This window comes from Lagopus muta, chromosome 1, assembly GCF_023343835.1.
Source record: "Lagopus muta isolate bLagMut1 chromosome 1, bLagMut1 primary, whole genome shotgun sequence".
Taxonomy (NCBI): domain Eukaryota; kingdom Metazoa; phylum Chordata; class Aves; order Galliformes; family Phasianidae; genus Lagopus; species Lagopus muta.
In genome coordinates, this window is record NC_064433.1 from 187,646,402 (window position 1) to 187,672,189 (window position 25,788).

At 38.4% G+C, this 25,788-nt stretch overlaps 1 protein-coding gene across 27 annotated transcripts in view; it reads right to left on the reverse strand.

Moving 5' to 3' along the window:
• DLG2 (discs large MAGUK scaffold protein 2) overlaps positions 1-25,788 on the reverse strand; it is a 994,028-nt gene that overhangs the window by 211,512 nt on the left and 756,728 nt on the right. For 26 of the 27 annotated variants that reach the window (XM_048939920.1, XM_048940083.1, XM_048939876.1 and 23 more), the window contains 2 exons: positions 25,681-25,749; positions 11,468-11,624 (listed from right to left, as the gene is read on the reverse strand). In XM_048939920.1, the coding sequence (XP_048795877.1) occupies positions 11,468-11,624; positions 25,681-25,749 (226 nt within the window). The remainder of the gene's footprint in view (positions 1-11,467; positions 11,625-25,680; positions 25,750-25,788) is intronic. The other variant, XM_048939896.1, reaches the window with a different exon arrangement.

Genomic DNA, 25,788 nt, shown 5'->3' on the forward strand with positions numbered 1-25,788 from the left:
CCACCAGTACTGCCCACTAAACCATGTCCCTAAGTACTAAATCTACCCTGTTCTTAAACATCTCCAAGGATGGTGATTCTACCGCTTCCCAGGGCAACTTGTTAAAAAAATAAAAAATATAAAAAAAATAGAGCCACTAAAATAGCAGTTGATTTCTTTCTACTCTTCGGTCCTGTTAGAAGAAATTATTTTTTAGGATGCAAACACTACATATTATAATGACTAAAACTCTCTGAAATCAAGTACACTTTCATATTAGGACATGGGCTGGGATGAATGTCTGGGAGGACTTTCAGGTCTGAGTGGTTGAAATGAAAATAATGTGGAAAAGGAATGTCAGAGATAAAAGAACGCATCAATTCTATTTCAGCAATTTTTTGTCAAGACAATAAACAAACTAGATAAAGAAGACTAAATAAATGACCTTACTATGCTGGATTGCTAAATAGAGATCTCCTTCTTATAGATACACAACTGCAGAATAAAATCAAACAATTATTGCCTAATTGACAAGTACGAGACTGTTTACGTACTGTATTGTTCACCAATGCCTGTGACAAGATCTCACTATGGAATAATAAATGTTGAAGTTCTAACTTTAATGATTTTTAAATTACCTAGTCTGACTTTAATTCAGTGTTAGAGGAGTAGATACTAACTAAATTTCTGACCTGACAAGTATTGTTTCCCAATATTTAAAAGCAAACATAATCAAGTCCCCAAACTTCTAGTCAAAAAAGAGCACAATCATTTAAGAGCATTAATTCTTCATGAAAGACACAATTAACTCACACACTTAAATCAAATTCTTACCCTTGGGCCAAAATGAAAAAGAGCTTTCAGAGGGGTAAAACTAATATTCTATATTGCCTTTTCCTCTGAAACAGTATCTTAATTGTAACAACTGTGTATAGTGATATATTTGCCTGACCTAATTTAATGGCAATTTAAAAAATCTCATTAAATTACTGCTTTCAAATAATTCATTGTTGTTTACATTAGGAATAATCAGTAAATGAAACAAAATACCAGGAAAAGTTGCAAGTGTGAGTAGGAAATTTTAATACATATTAAAAGGTTATGGGCTAAGGTGCTTTAAGAAGCATTATACAATAAGCAAAGCAACACTGCTGTTCTGAGCTTGACCGTGTCTTGATGCCCTAGCCTTGAATGATTTTGACTGCACAATTTCCAAAGACTAGCTCCAAAATGATTTTGACATAATGGAAATAAGAAGAGCCTCCAGCTTGTACTGATGTCTGTCTCTTCTGCATTCTGTAGCAAAAAAGTGGCTAGAAAGCTTACAAAAGAAGAGAAGTGCTGCAATAAAAGATTATCGTTTAAACTGATTTGAATAAAATTATGCAACTATAGTTCATAGGAATTACACTAATTTTTCTAGCATTCACTGACTCAGTCTAAGACAGTGATGACTTCATTAAATTCCAAATCACAATCTAAATGAAAGATAAGATTAATATTTTGAATAGATTATACTCCTGCAAAATTGGAAGAGTTATAGTCTATTTAAAATATCTGAATATCCCATATTAACACAAATTGGTTCAGTTCTAAACAGTGTCATTTAAAGACTTGAAACAGTCTGGATGTCTTCTGTTACAATAACTAGAGCATGATTCTTATGTAGGTCATTCAAATACAATGAAGACTAGTGAAATATCTATTTTGTTTACTTAAACCATCTTATTTCATGTTCGTACAGTAATTAAATGAACACTTGGAATCTTTTTGTTGAGTTGTAAAGGAAAAGGGAATCATACCCCTCCTTTGGTGAGGAAAACATAAAGGAGTTAGTTTCGTTTCTTTTTATTTATTTATTTATTTATTTATTTATTTATTTATTTTACTGTCAGTTATATTGCACAGTGTTTTTATAGGGTAAATTAAATGGCAAAGAAAGACACTTCTTTACCAGAGAACAATATAGCAGATATTTTTCAAATTGTGTTTAAATCTGTTGAAATCAGAACTTCTCACTTTTGAAAAAACAAAGAGAAGCAAACTGAATAAGGACAACTCTTACTTCCAGGATTTCCACTTGTGATGCTAGGTCATCAAGATACGAATAACCATAATCATTTGTCTTAACTTTGCACATGGACTTAAGTATTATCAACTCCTTAACAAGAAAGGAAATCTGAGCTGCATTCTCTAACTGCTTAGTCTTTGGAAACAGTGTATAGAGCACCACTCCTTAGGTGATGGTATTTTAGATATTATAGCAAGCTAAAGATATTTTAGCAAAGATATTTCAGCAAAGCTAACTGCATTGGAAAATGAGCTTAGTTATTATCTGTTCTGAACACAATTAGGGAAGTTCCTTCACAAGCAGGTGGCATAATCATCCTACACAGTGGTTCACACAACTTCCACAACTGATATAGTCCAGTGGAAAAGACAGGAGTTCTAAAAAATTCATGCATGTTGCCAGAGTGACAAGGCACTGAAATGGGCTGCCCAGGGAGGTGGTGGAATCACCTTCTCTGCAGGTGTTCAAGAAACATTTAGATGTTGTACTGGGTGACATTGTTCAGTGAGGAAATATAGGTGGTAGGTGGACGGTTGGACTGGATGCTCTCGGAGGCTTTCTCCAATGTCGGTGATTCCGTGATTCTACGAACCATTACCGCCCGCTGCTGGACAGCAATGCGCCTCAGCAAAGCGCGGCTCACACTGGGCAGCGCAGGATGGTGCGCTCAGCACCGCGGACAGCTCCGGCCATGGGAGCTGACGCAGCACTTTTCTCACGGCCCAGCTTTCCTTCTGGCACATTTTCAGGCTCTTTCTTTTGCTTTTCTCTCACTTCTCTCATTTCTAACCTTTTCCATGTCTACATTTTAAATTTTTTTATTATTATTATTTTATTTTTAAATGCCCAGTGAAAATAGCATAATTTGGACATGCTAGTACAGTGGTTCTGTAACACTGAACTCCAATGAAAGTATAATACTGTGTTCTCCTTCACTCTTTTTACGGGCCAGCACTTTCAGTGACCTTTTCAATTTTTCTTGTCTTGCTACCTTAGAATTATGAGTTTTGCCTCAAGTACGTTGGTCTTTATGGTCTGGTGAACTTGGCATTCTAGAGGCAAATTCTTCTCTGTCTGGAAAACAAGGAATACTGTGGGGATACAAGCTATATCATTTAGTATGCATTTTCCTGCCAGCAAAACCAGCTGAGAGTGGTATCAAAGCACTGCATCTTTGAAGCAGGAATAAATATTGTGGTACTGAAGTGGCATCTTGTGCACACTGCCGTTTACAGTAGGCACCAACAAGCTTTATGACTCACCAGGCTGCCTGAATCATTCCAAATGGTAACTGTTAAGCCTATAGCCTGAGTCAAAGATTTACATTTTAACCCAAACTGTACAGAAGTTTTCCTTATAGAAGAGCTGGTTTTGTGAATGATGCCAGATTGGCAAACTGTGAGACTAAAATATTTCCACTGAAAACAATTACTGCAGTGATAGTTTAAAAGCCATATCCTCTCTATTACCTCAGAATTTCTTGAAACCTCTTTAAATTGGGTTTGAAATAAATGGTAGGATGGGAAAATGATGCACAGGCTCATTGGGTCCTGAATGGACATAAAACTTGTTTCAGTACATAGCTAACACCTATTACCAGCTGGGACTGATGTGATCACACAATTATGAGGTGATCAATAACATTTTATCTCATTGCTGAATGGTCCATATGAAGACATACAGTGTTTTCATATTCACACAACTTCTACTATGAATAAAAAATATCATATACGAATATCACAATAGCTAAAAGCACAGGTTACAATTTATTAACTATTAAAAAATGTATATATTTAATACACAAAACATTCTTTAGTCTTAATAAGTAAGGATATTAATTTAAACTAAAATCTGTATGCTTAGATTTTAAATTTAAACTTAGTTACTACTTATTTTACCTTCCATCCTCCCACTTGGTCACTCAAATACCCTTATATTTCTGCCACCAGCTAGACTCATGGATCTCAATAGTGTCATCTCCTCACCAAAGGTCTGCCTTCACATATTCACTCTTCTTTACAACTACTATCTTCCTACTCCAAACTGATAAAATATCAAATTGCTCCTCCTCCCTCCTACAGCTTTAACTTTACACATGACTGCTACTTTCAATTCATTTTCCTAACTTTTGGAATTAATCCTCTTCCTGCCTAACTGCATTTTTAGCACTCGGATTTTCTTGTCTCCTGCTCTCATCGTGGGTCATTTAGGAACCCCCTTAATGGTAGCAGGTACTGTATATACCTTTGTTTCCACATAGTCCTAAGAGGATTGATTCCTTCCAGAATATGGATATAGCTGAATATCAAATATCCTACTTAATGGATGTCCAATTTCTATTATTATGTATTGCATGTCATATGGTGATTTTTTAAATCACTCAAGAACCCAAAACATTCTGGGCAATAGAGCAGAATGATGCCTGAAGTCTAGTCTGTTTAAGCACAAGACAGATGTCCTGCCTGGGGCAAATCTCTGAATGAATAATGCTCAGGGATGTAGCTATTTCATCCAGCAGTAGTATTTTTGGCTTTCAAATTTATTGTTTTAGTTTCCCTTCTTTGTGAGGCTTACAGTAAGGGTACACCAAAGGCTGTAATTCTCACCTCAAATCCTCAGTACATCAGATGTGACATAATTCTGTTTGACAGTTTTAAAACAAATTCTTCTAGTAATGTTTGAACTGAATGTGAACTCCTCCTTAAATTATTAGGAGCTGAATAGCAAGCAGTCTGGCATCAGATCACTTCTACTTATTGAGGCAATTACAAAATGAATGTTTTAGAGGCAACTGATGATTTAATCATTACAAAAATACACAGGCTCCTGTCTAGGCCAATTTACTAACTTTACATGACACTACTGACACCTTTGATAGCTAACTAATTGGCAAAAAGAGACATATCCTATTCACAAGCATTGTTAGTATACTGTTAGGTTCTGATCATATGGCTTGGCAATATCAAAGAGCTACGAAAGCAAACAGTAACTGCATGAAGGCAATTGCAATACAAGCTGAATATCATGGGAAGGTAAAGGTAGTGAGTGAAAAGGAGAAGTAGGGGAAAGGGGAAATCCAGAAGGATGACAGATCCCTAGATTAATAAAATACAAAAGTGATCTCTACAGTCACCTAATGCACATAGTATTCTAGGATACACAGGTGGTAAATTTTTCCCCAGAAATTCCATTAAACTTGTATTTTAGAAAGTAATCCATTTTATTTTGAAGCACCAAAATGACGAATCTAAGAGCTTCTATGGCAATATAACCCACTTACCCTGACTACAAAACAAATGCATCTTGTTTTGAGGCTGAATATGCCTAAGTTCAAATTCCAGCCATCAGATCATAGTTGTTTATCAACAGGACTGACAAAGAGTTTGCTACCAGCTCTATTCTCCAAGGGTAAGTATTTGTGGATGATGTTGTTTACATAGACACAGTGCAACATAGAAGTGAATTTTTACAGTCAAGGAGAATGCTGGTTTTACTGACATGGAGTCCAAAACTTCATGGGAAAAAATGAGGTTTTTTTTTTCCTGGATAGGCCATTTCTTTAAATATATAAGATACAGGATTTTCAGAAGCATAAATTGGCATTTACACCCAGCTTGCATTGTTTAGGGGTCCAGTTACCTTCTGAGGGCAGTGACGCCCTGGCACTGCTGCCCAGAAGTTGTGGGTGCTCCATCCCTGGAGGTGCTTAAGGCCAGGTTGGATGGGCCCTGGGCAGCTTGAGCTGGTAGGAGGCAACCATCCCATGGCAGAAGATTGGAACTGGATGGGCCTTAAGGTCCCTTTCACTCTTTGCCAATTTATGATTCTATGAAATCTTCTCTTATTGTACAGGAATGTACAGGTAGTTCATTTTTGCCATGTGAAATGTTTTTAATTCATTAGGATGAAAACAAACACTGTGTATATATCTCAAGATAAAGCATGCATTGCACAGTTCCTTCACTTAGAAGGCTAGAGTGCTGTGCCCCCAGATGACACATAAACATAAATAAGTGGAGGACTCTTAGGGTTCTACTGCCATTGCTAACTCATTTTTGGATCTTCTCAAAACGTTTTATGTATCATCCAGAATACCACAGGGAAGTAAGCATCTTAAGGGTAAGGTCATTGCCTTTTGCAAGTAAGTCTTATAACAAAATGCACTCTTTTCCCAACTAGTTTTACTGCTTTTATCATGAGCAAAAACCTGTTTTAAATTAGAAAACTGAAAGCTTCTCTGCACCAAAGTAAGGGAAGTAAATCTGAAGGTCAATTCCAACTGCAGCAAAATGAAGCATAAATATTGTTATAAATAGGCACAGAGTGCTTACACTCTACCCTACTCAAAATGCACATATTTTGGAGTAGAAATTGCTGAACATTATTTTTTTTTAATGCATATTTTGTTGTTTCTACAGATGTGAGTGAGCAAGTGGGTAGGAGTTGTGTGGGAGCAATGAAGTAGAAAGAGAAGTGTCTGAACTGCTCAGAGGGAAAACAAACATCTCACAAAAAATGAAAGCAGGACGATGCACAAACACAAGGTAGAACTGGATCGGTATAAGAGATCACCTTCTCTCTACGAGGGAGAACTTTGAATAAAAGACCAGACACAGTAAAGCAGCAAGATATTGAAATATCAGTGTTGTCAAATTACCATACGTAATATCATCAACTAGATGATAAGGTGACAGAAAGCCCTATGGAATATCTCTGATAGCCCTTTTCCCAGTATGTAGCTATCTCAGGAAGTTGCAGGGATAAAAGATATCATCCCTCCCCATATATGAATGCTTCATGACAGATGCTATGCTGTATCAAGGGGAAAATCATATAGAATTCGGTTGATTTCATTTCCCTGGTTCAGGTGAGACAGTAGTGAAAATGTTTGGCATTAGGAGCATACTGCCTGCATTTTCACAGTGAAGCTGATTCTTTTTCTGCTTTTTTTCCTCTTTTTATCAAGAGATTGTTCTACAAGAAACACATTTTTTTCCTCAAGGTGGCTAGCAGGATGTGTTGCTCCTTTGCAGGCAATACCTTTTATCCTGTTGCCTGTTTTCAGGATACTGGCCACACTTAATCCTGCTGCTGTGAACGACAAGGTACTAAAGCATTTCTAGAAGAGAATGAAATACAACTAATACTTTTTTATGATCCATGATTTTATACTACTTTTCTCTGAAACAGATCAAAGACAATATAAGGTGAAAAAACAAACATCTTTTGCAAGGGCAAACACACATGAAATGTGAGATTCGGTTTAAGATAGCTAAATATAGTACATATGTGGTAAGTCCTTAAGCTTGAAGTCAGTGGGTACCTAATCAGTACAGACAATAAGGCCTCAAAAGCAATTCAACTTGCTCTAGATACTTCTTAGCTGGCCATCTGATTCAATCTCTTGCCCTTAATGATTTTAATGGGAAGTGGACATCCAGAAAGTATGTAGACTTCTAAATGCAGGGATCTTAATCTGAGACCTATTCTTGTCCAGTGGCACAAGATTCAGACATCTCAGAAGTTAAGATTCAAGTGCTACTACTTGGTATTACCACACTACAGCTCTTACTTCACCTCATCTTTTTCCTTTATACACATTTTTGACTTGGTGCAGTCTCGTAGGAAATCATTAAACAGAAAAACAATGCCAGAATAGCAATTCATAGAGCAACATGCTATAACTTATTCTCTGTAAATTTTGCATCAAGCCTCAAAATTCTGCTGCTAAAGTTGTGTCTGTAAACTATGCATTCACTATATACCTCTCTTCTGAGATCTGTGCTGCTTTCTATCAGCCAGGCCATATGTGCAATGTGTGGCCATTTGCTGTGGTTCTTGGAAATTGTGCTCATGCGAATGACTTTTGGTAAACAGCACTGATTTCCCATTGCTATTTTAGTATGTTCTTTAGCATTGGAAGTAGAATTTCAAATTGCAAGAATGGTGTCAAGGAGCATTCCATGTTATCTACAGTAGAGACCATATTTGCCTAACAGATGGAGAACCTGGGGTTAGTTCAGAGTTCAAGCAGCCCCTGAATCTAGTCTTGGTCCAGACTGTTTGCCTGGCTTTAAACAAATCTATTAACATAATGGTGGCTCATTGCCACTGCCATAAAATGGAGTTAATAGTTCCACTGGTATTTAGAAATGTTTTCCAGGGGTTATACACATCTGATTGAAAAGTTAATGTGTGTGCACAGCACCCTAACAAAGCCTTGATGTCACTGGGTAATCAAAATGTTATTCAGTACTATTTACCATATACTTAATAGCAGGGCAACATCAGAGAGAGGAACACTGTGTTGTACTGATGAACATACAATGCTGATGTGTGCATTATTATGTTTTAAAGACATTCAGAAGTGAAAAGGATAATGTTTAATTTGGAGATAACTCACAAGAGTATAATGAATTATGGCAGGAAGGAATCAGCATTAAAAAGTCTCTTTTTATGGGGAAAAAAAATCACTTTTCATAAATGTAACAATATAAATCAATTTTTGAAATGTTTTTTGCCATTTGAAAGAGCATTTTCTATTATTCTTCCATTTGCCTTCAAGGTTTATATATGATTCAATCTGTCTCCCTGCAAATAAGCACTTGTATTATCAGCCTTCTTTCTGAGTTAAGTTAAACATTTCCTGTCAATTGACTGAAAACCAAAAAATCAATCACTGCTTTTCCTAAAGTTTTAGTGTTTCATTGAATAAATCTCCACCATTACTTATCCTATAATGCCACCTGGTGGCACTGAGAAAAATGTGCCATTTGAGAAGTATAAACTCAATTTTCTATGTTTCCAGGGGGTCAAAACCTCAGCACAATCTTCCATAGTTCCTCTTGGAGGGTGTTGCACAATGTCACATAAAGTGAGAAGGTAGAAAAGTGAGGCAGAAAGGTCATGGATACTGTCTGGGCCTTGCAGCCTGACTATGGGGCTAATGTATGCACCCAGAGGGTCACCCAAAGACAGTGCCTATTTGCTGCTTTGTGGGTCTAACTAATGGATTTCCATTCTATTTAAGGTATATTTATAGGCATCTTCCCAAAGGTGAATAGAGACATTTCTCAACTAGTCAGCATTTTGCCATGCCAACAGCACAGGAATGAATTAGGAAGATGCTGTGATTCTCTTCTTCTACACTGGATGTTTTGAAAACTAAAGCACCTTGCCCAAGGCCACAAATAATGACACAAACAGAATCAGGAATTAAATCTAGGTCTCCAAAATTTAAATCATTTATTCTGCTTCCTGTCTGAGAGAAATTTAACAAAACCAGTGTTAATTCAAAATATTAGCTTGGCAAGTACTATTGGTCTGTGGTAAATCAGATTTGTCATGTTTTGAGAAACAATGGGTAAACTACTTCAGCAAGGAAATAAACGTTTCTGAAGGATAAGACAAGCAAAAATAAACAGAGAGAATCAGACCTATTCTGTGCATCCATTATAAAATTAAGGGATCTGGCACCCTTTACCAGACAGTGGTCTAAGATTTATCACTCTTAGATTGGCTTGTACATGAAATTTGTTTTGTTTGAGCATGGAAAAAATGGGTTCATAATACTTATTTGTGACTAAATAAGTCAGCAGTGCCTGACTTGGTGATTGCCTGGGGATATGCATGCACTCTAATTTGGTAATAATTTCCATCCCTCTCTGCTCAATGAACAAATAAACTACTCTTGCATGACAAGTAAATGCTGTGGCAACACTGGTAGGTTTAATTAGAACTTAGGGAAAACACTGCTGCAAAACAGACCAATTGGAATTAAAAATTCAACTTAGGCAGTATCCCACAGTGCTAAATATATGCCTGCAGAAAAATAAAATAAAATGGTTTTCTAAATTTTATATGAGCTTCTGAATATACTGTGAAAGGCTCTGATCTCATAGTACTTTTTATTCAGCTTTCTTGTGCTGCACCTAGCTAAAGAAAAAATAAATTGTATGATTGTCCTGAAGAAATTTTCCTTTCTTGGATCCTTTGTGTATGTTCTTGTTGGCACAGGCATTTGTCTTCCTTACCTTTCCATAATGGTAATTTTATAAGACTATCTTAGTTTTCTTGTAGTTACAAATCTTCTACTTTAGGATTTCTTTATGGCATTGTACAATTTCTACTTCAAGGAACAAGTCTAGATAAAATACATAATTTTAGATTACTGTATCCCTTTGTCGTTAACTGATCAGATTTTCTGTATATCAAGAAGTGGCACCAGACACTTTTTCATACTGGAACACTAAGTGGAAGTTAAATTTCACTATTCACATAAAACATACCCAAGGAACGTAGGAAAGTCAGTTCCAACTGCTTCATGAACTGACCAGGAAACTGACACATAGTTATGTCACAACCCATCCAGCCTGCAGCCATCTTCTTTCCCTGCCACTAACTCAAGTGCAACTAAGGATGCAAGATGCACAGGGACAGAAAGTACAGCAATGGGAATGAGCGTGACACTGCAGCCTGGTGGATCAGTCTCTCCTCTGGGATGAATAATTCCTGGGTTTCAGTTCTTCTCCTTAAGGCTATTCATGTAATTCAAATGAAACAGCTCCGATTTTATCAATTTAGTATAGATTTTTTTTTTTCTTTTTCCCTTTGTGTAAGGCAATATAACGTGAATGGATGCTTTACTTAAATGTATTCTCAAGGATTTTATTGCCATTCAAAGTCCTTTATGTTCAGTTGTTTCACTCAGATGTTCATTTACTTGACAAAGTCTGGTACAAAAATGCTCTGTTTCTGAACTGCACGAAATTAACAAATACTTGAAGAAAAAAATTGAAGTTTGCTTTTGGGACCAAATATGCAAAATATAACCTAAGGCTACAAAGCCTTTTATCCTATAAAATTTGAAAATAAATTTCAGAGCAATCATCAGATTCATAAGAGGCTGAGAGATAATTATAAACTAATTAATCTCCTGGTACTGGTAGTTGCTAAGTAGTTTAGTGCACACTAGATGGCACTCCCTGCTTGAGTGATTTCATGCAACTACTTCTGATCAAAGAAATGCTAAAATTAGAAAATATTTTCTGACTCAGTAGTGCATTTTGGGCAATATAGAACTGGATAATGGGTTAAACCAGGAGGTGCTGAGTTCTGCACTGCATTTATGTCCTCATTAAGGTTGTATACTATAAGTAATAGTAAGAAGAGAAAAGTCTCGCTATGATGTGGGAACAGCTAACATCATGAAAAACAAATGGTGGGAAAAAAAAAATAGAGCAAATAAGCAGAATATTAATAAGCAGAATATTCAGTGATGAACTGTTTTCAACGTGGATATCAGACACTGGAAACCATAAAGGCTTCACGAGGCTTTCTTTGTTGTTTCTTTCTTGCAGCAAAGACAAAAAAATAAGATTAGGCAATCAGTCAATAAAGCCCAAAACAAATACTTACAGACAAAATCTGATCTCCTCTCTGCAGTTCTCCACTGAGATCAGCAGGCCCGCCTGCTAAGATGAATGACACGAAAATGCCTTCCCCATCTTCTCCTCCCACAATGTTAAAGCCAAGTCCAGTGGACCCCTTGTGGAGGATGATTTTTCGAGGCTCTCTGTAGAGAAACAAAATGGTAATGTTTATCCATTCAAAGGTATTCAAAGACATACTACATTTTGCTAAAGGAACAATGGCCTGCTACTGCCTAAAGAAACTATAAATTTGATAAATCTGTTAATTGGAGAATGACAACTAAGAAGCAGCCTTTTTTTTTCTCCTCATGGTTGAATCAAAACTTCTTTATTAATTCCATCCGACTGAAGTAATCCTCAGTAAGTTAAATGAGGGATTCGTTAAAAATAAAGCCAAAACACTGAAGATATTTTATAGCCTCCTTTCTAGCAATGCTACATATCAATCCAACTTTACAAGATACCTTTTTTTTTTCTTTGAAGTTCTAAATGAATAAAGAAAAAAATCAAACATCTAAACAAAGTAGCAAAGTTGTTTTAAAGTTGGCAGATTTGGATCAAATGAAGTTAGCAGTAGAAGTGAATCTCACAAAAAACTCTGGTGTGATATTATCAGGAACTTGCAATCATAAAATTGCACAGAAGGTTTATTGCTGAAGCAGACAGAAGGATATCTGCTTTTCTGTTACTAGTTTAAAAAACCGTTGATTATAATGGAAATCTGTAAATAATAGCAAGATCTTAATCAACACTTTACATTTGTAAACTGATACTATGATAAAAGGATGTTAATATAATAATATGCATTTTGTTTTCAGCAAATTTCAGTTCCAGAGGAAGGAGAGAACTCTCCTAAGCATTCAGGGTAGTGTACTCATGAAAAAGTGCCCCATGTATCCCAGCTCTCCCACTCTCCATGTAGCACGACTGGGGGATCAGGCCCTGTAGCTGGGGCTCAGGTAAGAGATATCTCCAGAAAAATACCTAGCCTTGTATGGCTGTCAGACCACAACCCCTTACTGCTTTTCCATATACAGAAAGAAAAAGCAGCTACTTATGGGTCAAGGGCTGTCAAAAGGGACTTCAGAGCCTCTGGTGAATGGCTAAAGGAATTGCATGCACAGATCATCTTTTCTTCTCTGCCTCCTGTATTGGTTAAGGACATGGAAACAAATAAAAGGATTTTATCTTTAATTACCTGACTTTGTGGCTGGTGCCATCGCCACAACTTTGCTTTTTCTGACAACAAAATGGCCTACATGGCAACTAGTTCATAGGCACCGGGTGGGTTTTGCCTTTCTCAAAGGGGGAGAAGAGTCCTTGGGGAAAAGCTAGCAGGGCTCATTAAGGAGAGCTTTAAACAAGATGTGAAGGAGGAAGGGGGATAGTGAGCCTTCCTATGATAAGGTGTGGGATGGCATCACAAGATTAGAAGGATAGGGTGCTAGCAGAAGCCGTGAAGGACCTGCTGCCTTGAGAGGTGCTGGCAACACTGCAGCACATACAAAATCCTGTGATGATGAGACAGTGACTGTGGGGGCAGTAGGAAAAGGTAATGGGGAAAATCAAAGGAAATAACTTAAAAGAAGTTAAGGAGCTAACATTCAAGGGCTTAACAAAAACAACTGCCTCACTGAAGTGCCTCTGCATGAATGCATGCAGCTTGGGAAACAAACAGGAGGAGCTGGAAGCTACTGTGCTACTAGAAAACCACAGTATAGTTGCTGTCCCTGAAACCTGGAGTATGGCTAGCGATGGTGACCAGCTATTCAGAAGGGACAGGTGAGGAAGGATGGGAGGGGATGTTGCTATCTACATCAGGAAAGGAATAGAATGTGAAGAGCTGTCCCTAAAGAATAGTCATGAGTAAGCCAAAAGCCTATGGGTGACAGTTAGACAGTTAGAGTTGAGGCAGCAAAGGGAGCCTTGTGGTTTGTGCCTACTGCAGGCTATCCCGATCAAGCGAAGCCTGTTGATGAGGCCTTCTACCTCCAGCTACAGGAGGCACCATGATCACAAGTTCTTGTCTTTCTGGGGGACTTCAACCACCCAGACATCTGCTGGAAAAGTAGCATGGTGAGCTATAAGCAATCAAAGAGGCTCCTGGAATGCACTGAGGATAACTTCCTGAGTCAAGTAATAGATGGCCCCACCAGGTGAGATGCAACACTGGTACCCCGTGGTACCAGTACCCAAGGTACATCCTTTGCTCCAAATTGGAAAGATATGGATTTGATGGGTGGACTGTTCAATAGATAAAGAATTGGCTGCAGCATCGAGTCTAGAGTGTGGTGGTCAATGCCTGAATGGAGAGCAATGATGTGAGCTGTCCCCCAGGGATCAGTGCTGAGACCTTTAACATCTTCATCAGAGACAATGACAGTGGGGCCAAGTGCACCCTCAGCATGTTTGCTGATGACACCAAACTATGGTGTACAGTCAACACATCAGACAGATGGGATGCCATCCAGTGGGGCCAAAACAGGCTTTAGCAGTGGGCCCAGGTGAATCTCATGAGATTCAGCAAATCTAAATGCAAGATCTTGCATCCGGGTCGAGGCAGCCCTTACTACCAATATAAGCTGGGGGATGAAAGGACTGAGTGTAGCCCTGCAGAGGAAGACCTGAGGGTACTGGTGGATGGGGATCTGAACACGGGCCAGCACTGTGCCCTCACAGCCCGGAAAGCCAACTGTACCCTGGGCTGCATCAAAAGCAGTGTGGCCAGCAGGGCCAGGGTGTGATCCTGCCCCTCGGCTCTGTGCTGTGAGACCTCATCTGGAGTAATGCATCCAGATGTGAAGTACTCAGTGCAGGAGAGATATAGACCTGCTGGACTGCATCTAAAAGAGAGCTACAAAAATGATCCAAGGGTTGGAACAGCTCTCCTATGAAGGCAGGTGGAGAGAGCTGAGCCTGTTCAGCCTGGAGAAGAGAAGGCTTCTAGGTGACTTGATAGCAGCCTTTTGATACTTAAAGGGGAGCTACTGAAAAGAAGGGGATAGACTCTTTAGCAGAGTTTGTGGTAACAAATGGCATCAAGCTTAAAGAGGGTAGATTTAGGTTGGATAAGAAGAAAAAGTATTCTACAGTGAGGGTGGTGAGGCACTGGAATAAGCTGCCCAGAGATGTGGTGCATGCTCTTTCCCTGGAGACTTTCAAGGTGAGGCTGAATCAGGCCTTGGAGAACCTGATCTAGCTGTGCATGTCCCTGTTCATTGCAGGGGAGTTAGACTAGATGGCCTTTAATGATCCCTTCCAACTCTGAGGATTCAATTATTCTATGATTCTGTGACTCAGATTTGTCTCTCTCTTGGACACCCAAGCACACAAGTATATTAATGTATATAGACACAATGTTTATTCATACTTGCCCAATTTTTAATCCCTCTAACAATTTACCCCTCAGAAAAAAAAGTATAGAAATTATATGTGTGAATCTTAGCTCAGTCCTGTAAACACTCGTATGCATTTACATCTGTGATTCCTCACAGAGAAAAAGAATATTCTAATTTTTACTTATTACAAATAAAATGTAGCAGAAAAGGGACAAGTACAAACACTCACACATACAAGACCAGAAGAGCCATGCTCTGGAATGCTTTCTGTAAATTATCCAATACTTCCTGTGTACTATATCATGTTTGGATAGAATACCAATTGCTTTTTCATTTCTGTTTTGTTTAAAAATAAAAGGAAAAAGGAAGGAGAGAGAATAGTGATGCACTGAGGAGCACCTGATGTTGTTAAGTTGAACAGCTTTTATATACATATGGCAACTTTATCTTTACAAGATAATTCCAAAAGCAGTAGGGGTTTCTTCAGTTTTGTCTAATGCTAATGCTCAAACAGTATCTCCATTTTGATTGTGATCTTTAAATAAGATCTCAACTTCCTGATCTCTAGGCTTAATATTTTTGAAAGACGAAACAAAAGCAAATTTTTGATAATATTTTTAAAAGGAGATTGCAAGTGTTCTTCCAAATTCAAGTGGGCCTTCATTTTATGTCTTAACATTATACAGTGAGAAAACAAGTATAAAAAAATACAGGTGTGAGAAAATGACATAGTGTCTTGACTTTGCATATTCTTCAAAAATTTTCTACCAACCAAATAAAAAAGGGGGATTTTTTCTTTTTTGCATCATTGCTGTTGATGTGCCTTGTAGCAACACTTTTATTACCTCCTTAACTGTGCACAGATTAGAATGCAATCCAAATCTAAGAAGTATGAATAGATTTTTAATTAAAAAGGTTGTCCTGGGGGATGGAATGGAACTAGGACAGTTAGCTGGGAGTGTAGAGTCCTTTCCAACTTAGTCCACAATTTCCAGTTATCTTGGCAAGTCATTTGCTCTATCAGATTCAGTTTTCTCATCCACAAAATGAAATGGTGACACTTGTCATGTTGAGTCCAACAGACTGAAAATACTTTGAGAGAGCTGAGCTACTGCCAGTATTATTCACCTAGGTACTGAGGACAAAGAGGCAGTAAAGCCAAACAAATATATCTGCATGCTCCACTGGTAAGAAATTAGAGCTCTGTTCAGAATGAAACTGAGTATTTCTATGTGTGAGAGGCAGCTTGCACCATAAAGTTGAAGGCCAGTGATATGGCAAAACTAGGTCAATACAACTGGGTATCTACTGAATACTAAGCTGTGCAACTCAACAAAAAGTTGGCCCAGTTATTAATCCCTGCCTCTAATCAAGTCAGCAGATTTATGCCTAAAATGCTGTCAGTGCTGTTTTGTAATTCTGGCCTTTTGACAGCAAAATTCACTTTGTGCTCTTGGATGATTATGCTCAGAAGAAGCTCAGACAGTAATGGGGAAATGTCAGAATCTGTGATTAGAACAGAAAGGTTTTGGATCCTGTCCTTAGCCAAAAGAGGTTGTTTTGGTCATAACTCAAATTTGGCTGTACAGAGACTATCAGCCATAAGATTACTTCACATGTCTTTCATATTAGAGTATCTTGTGGAATCTGGAAAGTGGATTCAAGAATGCACAGGTGTAGTCGTAAAAACAATGATCATAGGAATAAATTTTGTCATGACTATGCTTTAAGGTAGACGGTATGTACCAATCATATGCCAAATACAGTATATAGTATAGTATTTACTATATAGTAAATATAGCATAACAAATAACTAGGACTTTATATAAATTCTTTTATATATAAAAGTCATATATATGTATATGTCATATATATAAGTCATATGTATAAACGTATATGCATCCCAGGGTTCTAATGAAGCTGGTTAATGTGTTTGCCAAGCATCTCTCAATCATATCTCAAAAGCTGTGTCTCTCAGATGATGTCTCCATTGGAAAAAGGGAAACACTACTCCCATTTTTAAGAAAGGGAGAAGTCCTGGTGAACTACAGGCCTATGAGTCTCAGCTCTGTTAGGACATGTTAAGGCATATGAGGTGATCTGAGAGATCCAGCATGGCTTCACCAAATGCAGATCTGGTGACCTCCTATGAAGGAGCGGCGGCATTGGTGGACCAAGAAAGGGCAACTGATATAATCTACCTGGACTTCTGCAAGGCCTTTGACATAGTCCCCCACCACATACATATCTCTATAGAGATACTGGTTTGAAGGGTGGAGTATATGATGGATAAGGAACTGGTTAGATCATCAAAGCTGGAGAGCTGTGGCCAATGAATCTATGTACAGGTGGAGGCTGGTGACAAGTAGTGTCCTCAAGGGGTCCATCTTGGGACTGGTTCCTTTAATAGGCAGGCCCTGGGATTGAGTGTAACTTTGGCAAGTTTATAGATGACTCCAAGCTGAGTAGTGCAGTTGATACGACAGAAGGAGGAGATGCCATCCAAAGGGACCTGAACAAGCTGAAAGGTGGGCCCATGTGAACCTAGTGAGGACTAACAAGGCCAAGTGGAAGGTCTTGAAATTGGGCTGGGGCAATCCAAAAGACTGGGAGTTCAGCACTGTGGAGGAGGGCTTGGGGGTCCTGATAGGTGAAAAACTTAACATTAAAAACATTAAAAACATTAAAAACTTAACATGAGCCAGTATTGTGCACTTACAGCCCAAAACATCAACAGCACCTTGGGCTGTGTCAAAAGAGGGGTGGCAAGCAGGGCAAGGGAGGTGATCGTCTCCCTCTACTCTGCCCTTGTGAGCTGGAGTACTGTGTCCAGGCCTGGGCCCCCAGAACAAGAAAGATGTTAAACTTTTTGAAGAAGGCCAGAGGAGGGCCACAAATCTATGAAGAGCTGCCCCAATTCTTCTTGAAGTCTGGAACCAGAACTAGAAAAATCCTTCACCTCTGTTGAAATTCTTGATGCACATAATTCTAATACACAAAATTCCAGAGCAAATACAGATAAATGCTGTAAATGAAGTAATGGAATCAAAGATTTAAAGATGACGTAGTCATGATTAAATGATTCTACAGCTTTATGATTCTATGAACATAATTATTCACGAGAGAATAAAAAATGAAACAAAAGTTACTCAAATGTGAATCAGATTTTCTTGCTTGGTAAAAATATTTTGCTCCCTAGAGGCAAAAGCAACTGAGGCAAAAGTAATTGCATGGTTTCATACTTAGAAGGCATATTGTTCTGTTGTCGGACAATAGATGGCACTCTATTGCTACTAAAAATATGAAGTCTAACACTACCAGTGTTTCTGAAAAGCGTGCTTTTGCCTCCAGCTTTAACTACTTACTACATGTACAATTTCTCCTGGGATAAATAATGCTGAAGGTAAGTTTCTAGGTGCTAACAAAGTGTACGATAGCATTTTAATTCCGTGTGTGCATGTTTTGTGCCCTCCTGCAGTTTTGTACCAAACACTAACAGAGAAGATCAGCAGGGGAAATCAAGCATAAATTAGAAAGAAGTGTGAGATGATAACACTCCTGGACTGACAGAAGGCAGCAGAAAGAAGAAAGAAAGCACAAAGAAAAAGAATTCATCTCTAAGGAGAACGGGAAAGGAATTAAAAAAAAAAAAAGTAGAGAAAGAAAGAAAGAAAATTCACTATAGCAGAGCCAGAAATCATAACTAGAAGCAAAGAAGCAAACAAAGTGCTGCAATCCACACAAATTTACAAGCTCAGAAATCAATGAGGGAATCAATTTGGATGGACTTGGTTACTTGCTTCAGGGAATACATCAGATCTCATTCTCTATAACACATTATAAATTGCAGGCTTGATGTAAGACCAAAGCATTATTAAATTAATACTTGAAACCAATAAGGAGCAACAAATCAGAGGGAGTAAAACTTCAACACTTAATGAAATTTCTCCTGTTGTGAAAATGCAATTATAGAATAGCAAAACATTGAGGCACTTTTCCTCCTTAACATTTTTTTGGGGTTCATATCTGTTTTACAGAATCACAGTTATCACATAATCATTTACTTGTTTATTGTGTGAAAACAGCTAAGTGTTTTGCTTCTCTTACGTTTGCACTGAATATTTGTTTTGATCAGTTTTACTCTTTTAGAGTAAGAAAAGGATGAAAAAGAAATTGAGTATCCCTATCATTCTTCTATGGATTGTGAATCCATAGCAATTATAGATTTAATTTAGGAGATTAAAAATTGCACTGATAAATGAAAGGGAAGAGCCTTCTGAAAACAAGTAATTCTTATAACATTTACTGCAAGAAAATCCATTTTCAATTTGCTTATTTTGTGCTGCTGGCTACATTAAGGAATACAGTTGGTTTCAGTATTCATCTCACACTCACATCTCTGCTTTTCTCTTTGTTTGGAACCATCTATAACATTAGGGTGTTGGAAAGATTTGGTGCTTTTTGGAACATCTAGAACAAACGAAGCACATTGGGTACTTTCAAATATCAGACCTCACAGATTTTTTCAATTATCTATAATCAGTGATGTATCCCAAATCAGCAGAATAATATGGCTTTAAGATTTTCTGCAGCTGTTTTTGATTTTTTTTTCCTATTTATTTGTTTGTTTGTTTGTTTATTTTACTCCTAGAAGGATACTGACATCATGCATCCATTCATGCATGTGCTGGGCTGGTGTTACAATAGCACACATCACAGAAAGCCCAGTAGGATATTTATTCATCTTGCTGCTATCATTTGGCCAACACCCAGTCCCCAGTTGAGGCCACCCTCTGTGCATGCCACTACACACACAGTGACAAAAAGAGACAGGACACTAGGAAACAGTCTCAAGTTGGGTTAAAGGAAGTTTAGACTGGATGTCAGGAGGAACTTTATCTCAGAGGGGGTCGTCACTCATTGGAAGAGGCTGCCCTGGACAGCGGTGGAGTTGCCATTCCTGGAGGTATTTAAGATGTGCTGGCATGGTATTACGGGACATAGATTAGTCATGGGTCTTGGTAGATCAAGTTGATGGTTGGACTTGGAAATCTCTAGGCTTTTTCTAACCTAAATTATTCTTTGATTCTATGATAATGCAACATAAAGCATTCACACTATTTAGCAGTAGCAAATAGCAGGAAATAAGCTGTAGAGAGAAATTACTTCAATTGGTCAAGTTCATGTGTTAGTCACTGGGTCACTGGGGAAAATATGACATCTCAGGATCAAAGTACCCTCTTTCCTCTATGCATCATGGTGTCTGGCTTCACTGTATGAACATGGAGCTGTGCCTTCTCAGAGTCAGTTGACTAATCAAGCCATTTCTTTTACAATACAATACTTCAAGTTTGCTTCTCGTATTTCAGAAAATTCCTGTTATCCATCACTGTCACAATGAGCATCAGGGTCCAGATGGGTAACTTTGCCTTCTTAGGATCAGACAGTGTTTTGTTCACATTCGGTCTTCGTGTTCATTACAATGTGCAATTGATTGTTGACTTTTCCTCTCATTTTACAAAGTGTTGATGCACAAACAACTAAAACTTCAGCATGATATGAGATATTCACTAGAATATCTCATAGCAAAATGTAATTTTGCTTACTATATTTACCTATTCTTCTTGAAAAACTGTTTTATCTGCTTGACTGTGGTTTCTTTGGCATTTCTTGTTGATTGAATATTGGCATTAGCTATAGAAGCAGTACTTCATCCTAAGTTTAATAATGAATACATTTTTAATGCATTTATTTTCAAAACCTCCTGTCTAACTTGTCACAAACTTTGAAGTATATTTAATACAAGGGAACCTACTGGGAGCCAGGCTTCAACCTGACTGACGCATGCATGAGTGCACTGGCTTATATATGGGCAATTTTATTTGCTTTGTAGGAACCCCCCCTGGACTTTAATAGTCTTTCATTTTGTCCTTAGTAGAGAAATTAAAGCCTGTGCACCAGGCAATGTTTTATGCTTGCAGCCAGCAAGACAGACTTGGCATGAAGGAATAATTTCTTACTTGAAAAGTGAAACTGGTCCGTATTTTTACCCCAGTGCATGACATTTACCTCAAAGGCACAGAAGCATGTCTCCTAGATTTGAGGAATTACACTGAATTCAAGAGCAACAATGTTGGACAAGTAATATGCTCTGTAGCTTTGAAAGGAAGATGGTTATTCCAAATCACTTATTCATTTATACTTTGTTTCACATGATCATTTCTCTCTCTTCCCTGATCTAGAAGGTAATAATAAGGTGCTAATAATCAAAATAAATCAGGAAATCTGCATCTCTGTTCCACCCATTTCCCCCCTGCACAGGCATAAACTAAAAAGACTGTTTTCCATTCTGCTTTTAAAGACTATAAACCATGACTGCTTCGCCTTTTCAGTTTGTAAATGAAGTTAGGTGAGATGGAAATGGTGATAGGCAACCCCTCCACCCTGCTGGGAGACAGGAGGTATTCAAAGGTTAAGAGAATACCTAAAACCAGCAATGCCTCTAAGCCGCGTATGAAATATCAATACGGAGTCCATTGGAAGCAAGCATCCAGAATCATTTTATATGAGATACTTTTGAAACACAAAGCTGCCTGTAATATCTGCCCTGTTCAGAATAAAAATTCCTATCCTCAGTCATCGTTCAAATGCTATTTATTTGCATACTAATATTTATAGATGAGATATTCAAAACACTCTCGATGAAAGAAATTGAAATCCCAGTTTCTAAGCATCTCAGCAGAAGAGATGACTGTTATCATGTAAAATACAATTTAGTCCGAATGTCAGCTGGAGAAAGAATAGTTTTCATAAGCTACTGATGTAGCCTTGCGAGATAGCTCAGTAGGATTTCCAGGTAACAGCCTTTAGTTTTCATCCAACATTTTTCCTGAGTTGAATATTCACAGTTAAAATTGTTCATTGAAATAATTAAAAAACCTCTCAGATTAACAATATTTTCACATTCGAACATTAGAGTCTTCTTGTCTGTAATCCACACAGATTAGGAAAGTTACTAATGAGTTTGCACTGACAGTGACATCCAACAGCTGTGAATTTCATGCCTTTGTACACATAGATCTGTTGACCTCATGTACCTCATGTACATATATTGCTTGAAAATAGAGAAAAATTAAGCTTTAAAGAAATCCTGACCTTTTTTTTTTTCACTTTGTGATCTATTATTTTGCAAAACATGAAGTCTACAAAAGCAGGACTTAAAAATGCTTTTACTTTGATAGGAACCCAATACCTAAATTAAAAACCTATTGAAGTTTTTAAAACATCTGTGCTAGCCAGCTCAATTACCATATATTCAACAAGGTGGAAAGGAATAAATGCCACTGAATGTGATTCCACCTGCGTTTCTTTGTCCCTCCAATATTTCATTTCTCCTTCAGAGAATGCACTAATTGTATTACTGCAGTGACTACACAGTTGGTCAGACAGAGCCAGCATGCTGGCCTGAAATCTCAGTGTGTGATAGGGATGCCTAGCAGGTAAAGTAGCCATTTATGAAATGCAACTCAAAAGCAATATAATAAGTCACCTAAATACAGGACTCTACAGATGGAAGCTGGGTTCCTAAAAGAGAAAAATAACTTTGTTTTGACATCAAATTGAATTAGCTGTAAACATATTTGGCAGTAAGGACTTCACAAAAACATTAGGCTAAATTGAGCTTTATTGTAATGAAATATTTAGAGCTGAGCTGATTGCTTCTATTTGCTCAGTGGTGTAACTGGCTAACAGTCCCACTTTCCTACATGAAATGAAATATGACTCAGCCTCAGTTGATTAGTAATAATTACAAGCCAGATACTCTTCTACCTCCTGAATAGCAGGAGACCTGTAATATCATTTGCAGATTCCCACTGCTCTAATGATTCATACACAATAGATGCAAGCTGTCTGCGTGGCCAGTGCAGATTTTGCAATGTATCTAAAAATTCATGCAGACAAACTGATTATCAAATTTCAATGGGAATTTAAGTCTGCAGGGTACCTCCTTATTACAGAGTCCAGTAGACCAGGTCAGAGACATCATAATAGAATTTCTTTCCTTAAATCTCTATTCACTCAATTCTTTTTTTTCTTTCTTTTTTTTTTTTTCCCTTAACATCAATCTCCTCATGAATTGGTTTGAGGAAAGGGCAGGGGAATGTTTAGAGAGTGAAAGACAAAAACAAAATCTAATATGAGGATGTTTAAGCACTGAGATGGGTTACCCAGAGCTTGTGAATACACAGAATCATAGAGTCGTTTGAATTGGAAGAGACTCTTAAAGGTCATCTAGTTCAACTCTTTTACAATCAATATGGACATCTGAAAACCAATCAGGTTCTCAGAGCCTCATCCAGCCTGACCTTTAATTACAGGCTGGTGAGTCTCGCCTCTGTGTTTGGGAAGATCATGGAACAGATCCTCCTGGATGACATGCTTGATCACATGAGGAATGAGTGTGTGATCCAAGACAGCCAGCACGGCTTCACCAGGGGAAGGTCATGCTTGACCAATCTGGTGGCCTTCTATGATGGAGTGACGGCATTGGTGGACAAGGGAAAGGCGACTGATGTAATTTACCTGGACTTGAGCAAGGCCTTTGACACGGTCCCCCACCACATTGTTATCTCCAAATTGGAGGGATGTGGATTTGATGGGTGGACCACTCAATGGATAAGACACTGGTTGAAAGGCCACAAACAGAGGGTGGTCATCAATGGCTCTGTGTGCAGGTGGACACCAGTAACGAGCGGCATCCCCCAGGGCTCTGCCTTTGGCCTGGTACTCTAACATCTTTATCAATGACATCAATGACGGCGTTGAGTGCATCCTCAGCAAGTTTGCTGACAATACCAAGATGAGTGGTGAGGTTGACACAGTGGAAGGAAGGGATGCCGTTCAGAGGTGGGCTCAGGTGAACCTGATGAGATTCAACATGGCAAAGTGCAGAGTTTTGCACTTGGACTGGAGGAATTGCAGGCATCTATACAGACTATGAGGAGCGGTCCTTGAGAGCGGCCCTGTGGAGAAGGACCTGGGGGTCTTGATAGATGAAAAACTTAACATGACCCAGCAGTGTGCCCTTGTGGCTCAGAAGGCAAATGGTATCCTGGGCTCCATCAAAAGAGGGGGTAGCCAGCAGGGACAGGGGGGTGATTGTCCACCTCTACTCTGCTCTTGTGAGGCCCCATCTGGAGTACTGTGTCCAAGGCTAGAGACCCCAGAGGGTCCAGAGGAGGGCCACAAAGATGATCAGGGGACTGGAGAACCTCCCCTACAAAGACAGGCTGAGGCTTGTTCAGCCTGGAGAAAAGAAGGCTGCAGGGTGACCTCATTGCAGCCTTTCAGTACCTAAAGGGAGCCTACAAACAGGAGGGGAGTCAACTCTTTGAAAGAGTTGATAACAGCAGGACAAGTGGAAATGGTTTTTAGTTGAAGGAGGGAAGATTTAGGTTGGATGTCAGGGGGAAATTCTTTACAGAGAGAGTGGTGAGGTGCTGGAACAGCTGCCCAGAGAGGCTGTGGATGCCCCGTTCCTGGAGGTGTTCAAGGCCAGATCAGATGGGGCCCTGGGCAGCCTGGTCACGTATTAAATGTGGAGGTTGGTGGCCCTGCATGTGGCAGTGGGGTTGGAGATTCATGATCCTTGAGGTCCCTTCCAACAGCATTTGATGACAATCCCAGCTTTATTACACAAGGCTTCAAGAAACTGGATCTAAATTTGAAATTAGCCCTGCTTTGAGCAAGAAGTCAGGATGATCAGAACTTCATTTATAAAATTGCCTTCCAGAAAAAAGCCTTTAACCCATAAGGGCCTCTCCTCTAACAACTTTATTAATTAGTCTTGTTTTCAGTGGAAAATTAATTTAGCAGTCATAATACATTTTAAATACATATATATTATGAGGGTTTTTTTTTTTTTATCCTCAGTTGTTTAATATTTTGTATTGAGACTTGTCGCAAAAACATTTTGGGCTTCATTGGAGAGAGGATCACAGAGGATCTACTGTTTTCTTTTCTCACTGCAGCACAGTGGGGTTGTAACACACAAAAAAAATGCAAGATGATACCTTTCCTGTGTGGAAACTTTGGATTCCCACTTCTATTGTGATTGAGAAATGCTTTGAAAATAGGATCTAGGAGTAGCCCATGACAAGTTGTTATCCCTGACTACAAAATACTTCAGACAGTTCCACAATTCTATGGGAACAGATAAATAAATGTAATATTTTCTGGAAATTACACCAGTAATAGCAACCAAAATCTAAATAGTTCAGTGTTAAATACCAGTTTTTCTAATATCATAAATATGCAAAAATATTAACTGTAGTTATGAATTATTCATATTTTACCCAATTATTTCTGTTAAAATGGAGTCAGATAAGTACGCAGAGCTATGCTTCTACCACTAACATATTAATATACACAGACATACACCAGCATGGGATTACTGTTTGCTATCAGTATTTCTTCAACCTTAGCCCAGGATACTGGTTTTCCAAAATGAATTCATGCAAATACTGAAAAAACAGGAAGACTTCATGGGGAATTCCCTGATTAGTGGTAACCATTTTACACCTAATACATGCAAATACTAATCAAGTGAGGTGAAACAGGAATTGAGATATATGACAGATATTCTTGACAGATATCTCAACGAAAACTAAACTTTTCAATATAAGTATCTAAAAAGGACCAGTGTTAATTTGAAAGCATTTATTTCTGCATCTCACTGACTCAAACATTGCAGCATGCAGCAATACGAGCAGTGAAGTCCTGTGTGTATGTGGGGTGTTCGGTGTCTGGCACAGTGATATCTGAGTGCTCTACGGGCAGCTTCAACAGAGAATCATCTTACCCTTCCACAGAAATGGTCCGCTGCAAGCTCACTGTGGGGGGACGCGTTGCGGTGCTGTGCTGGGAATGACTGTATGGCCAAGGGAGAATAAAGAAAAGCTTTTGTTAA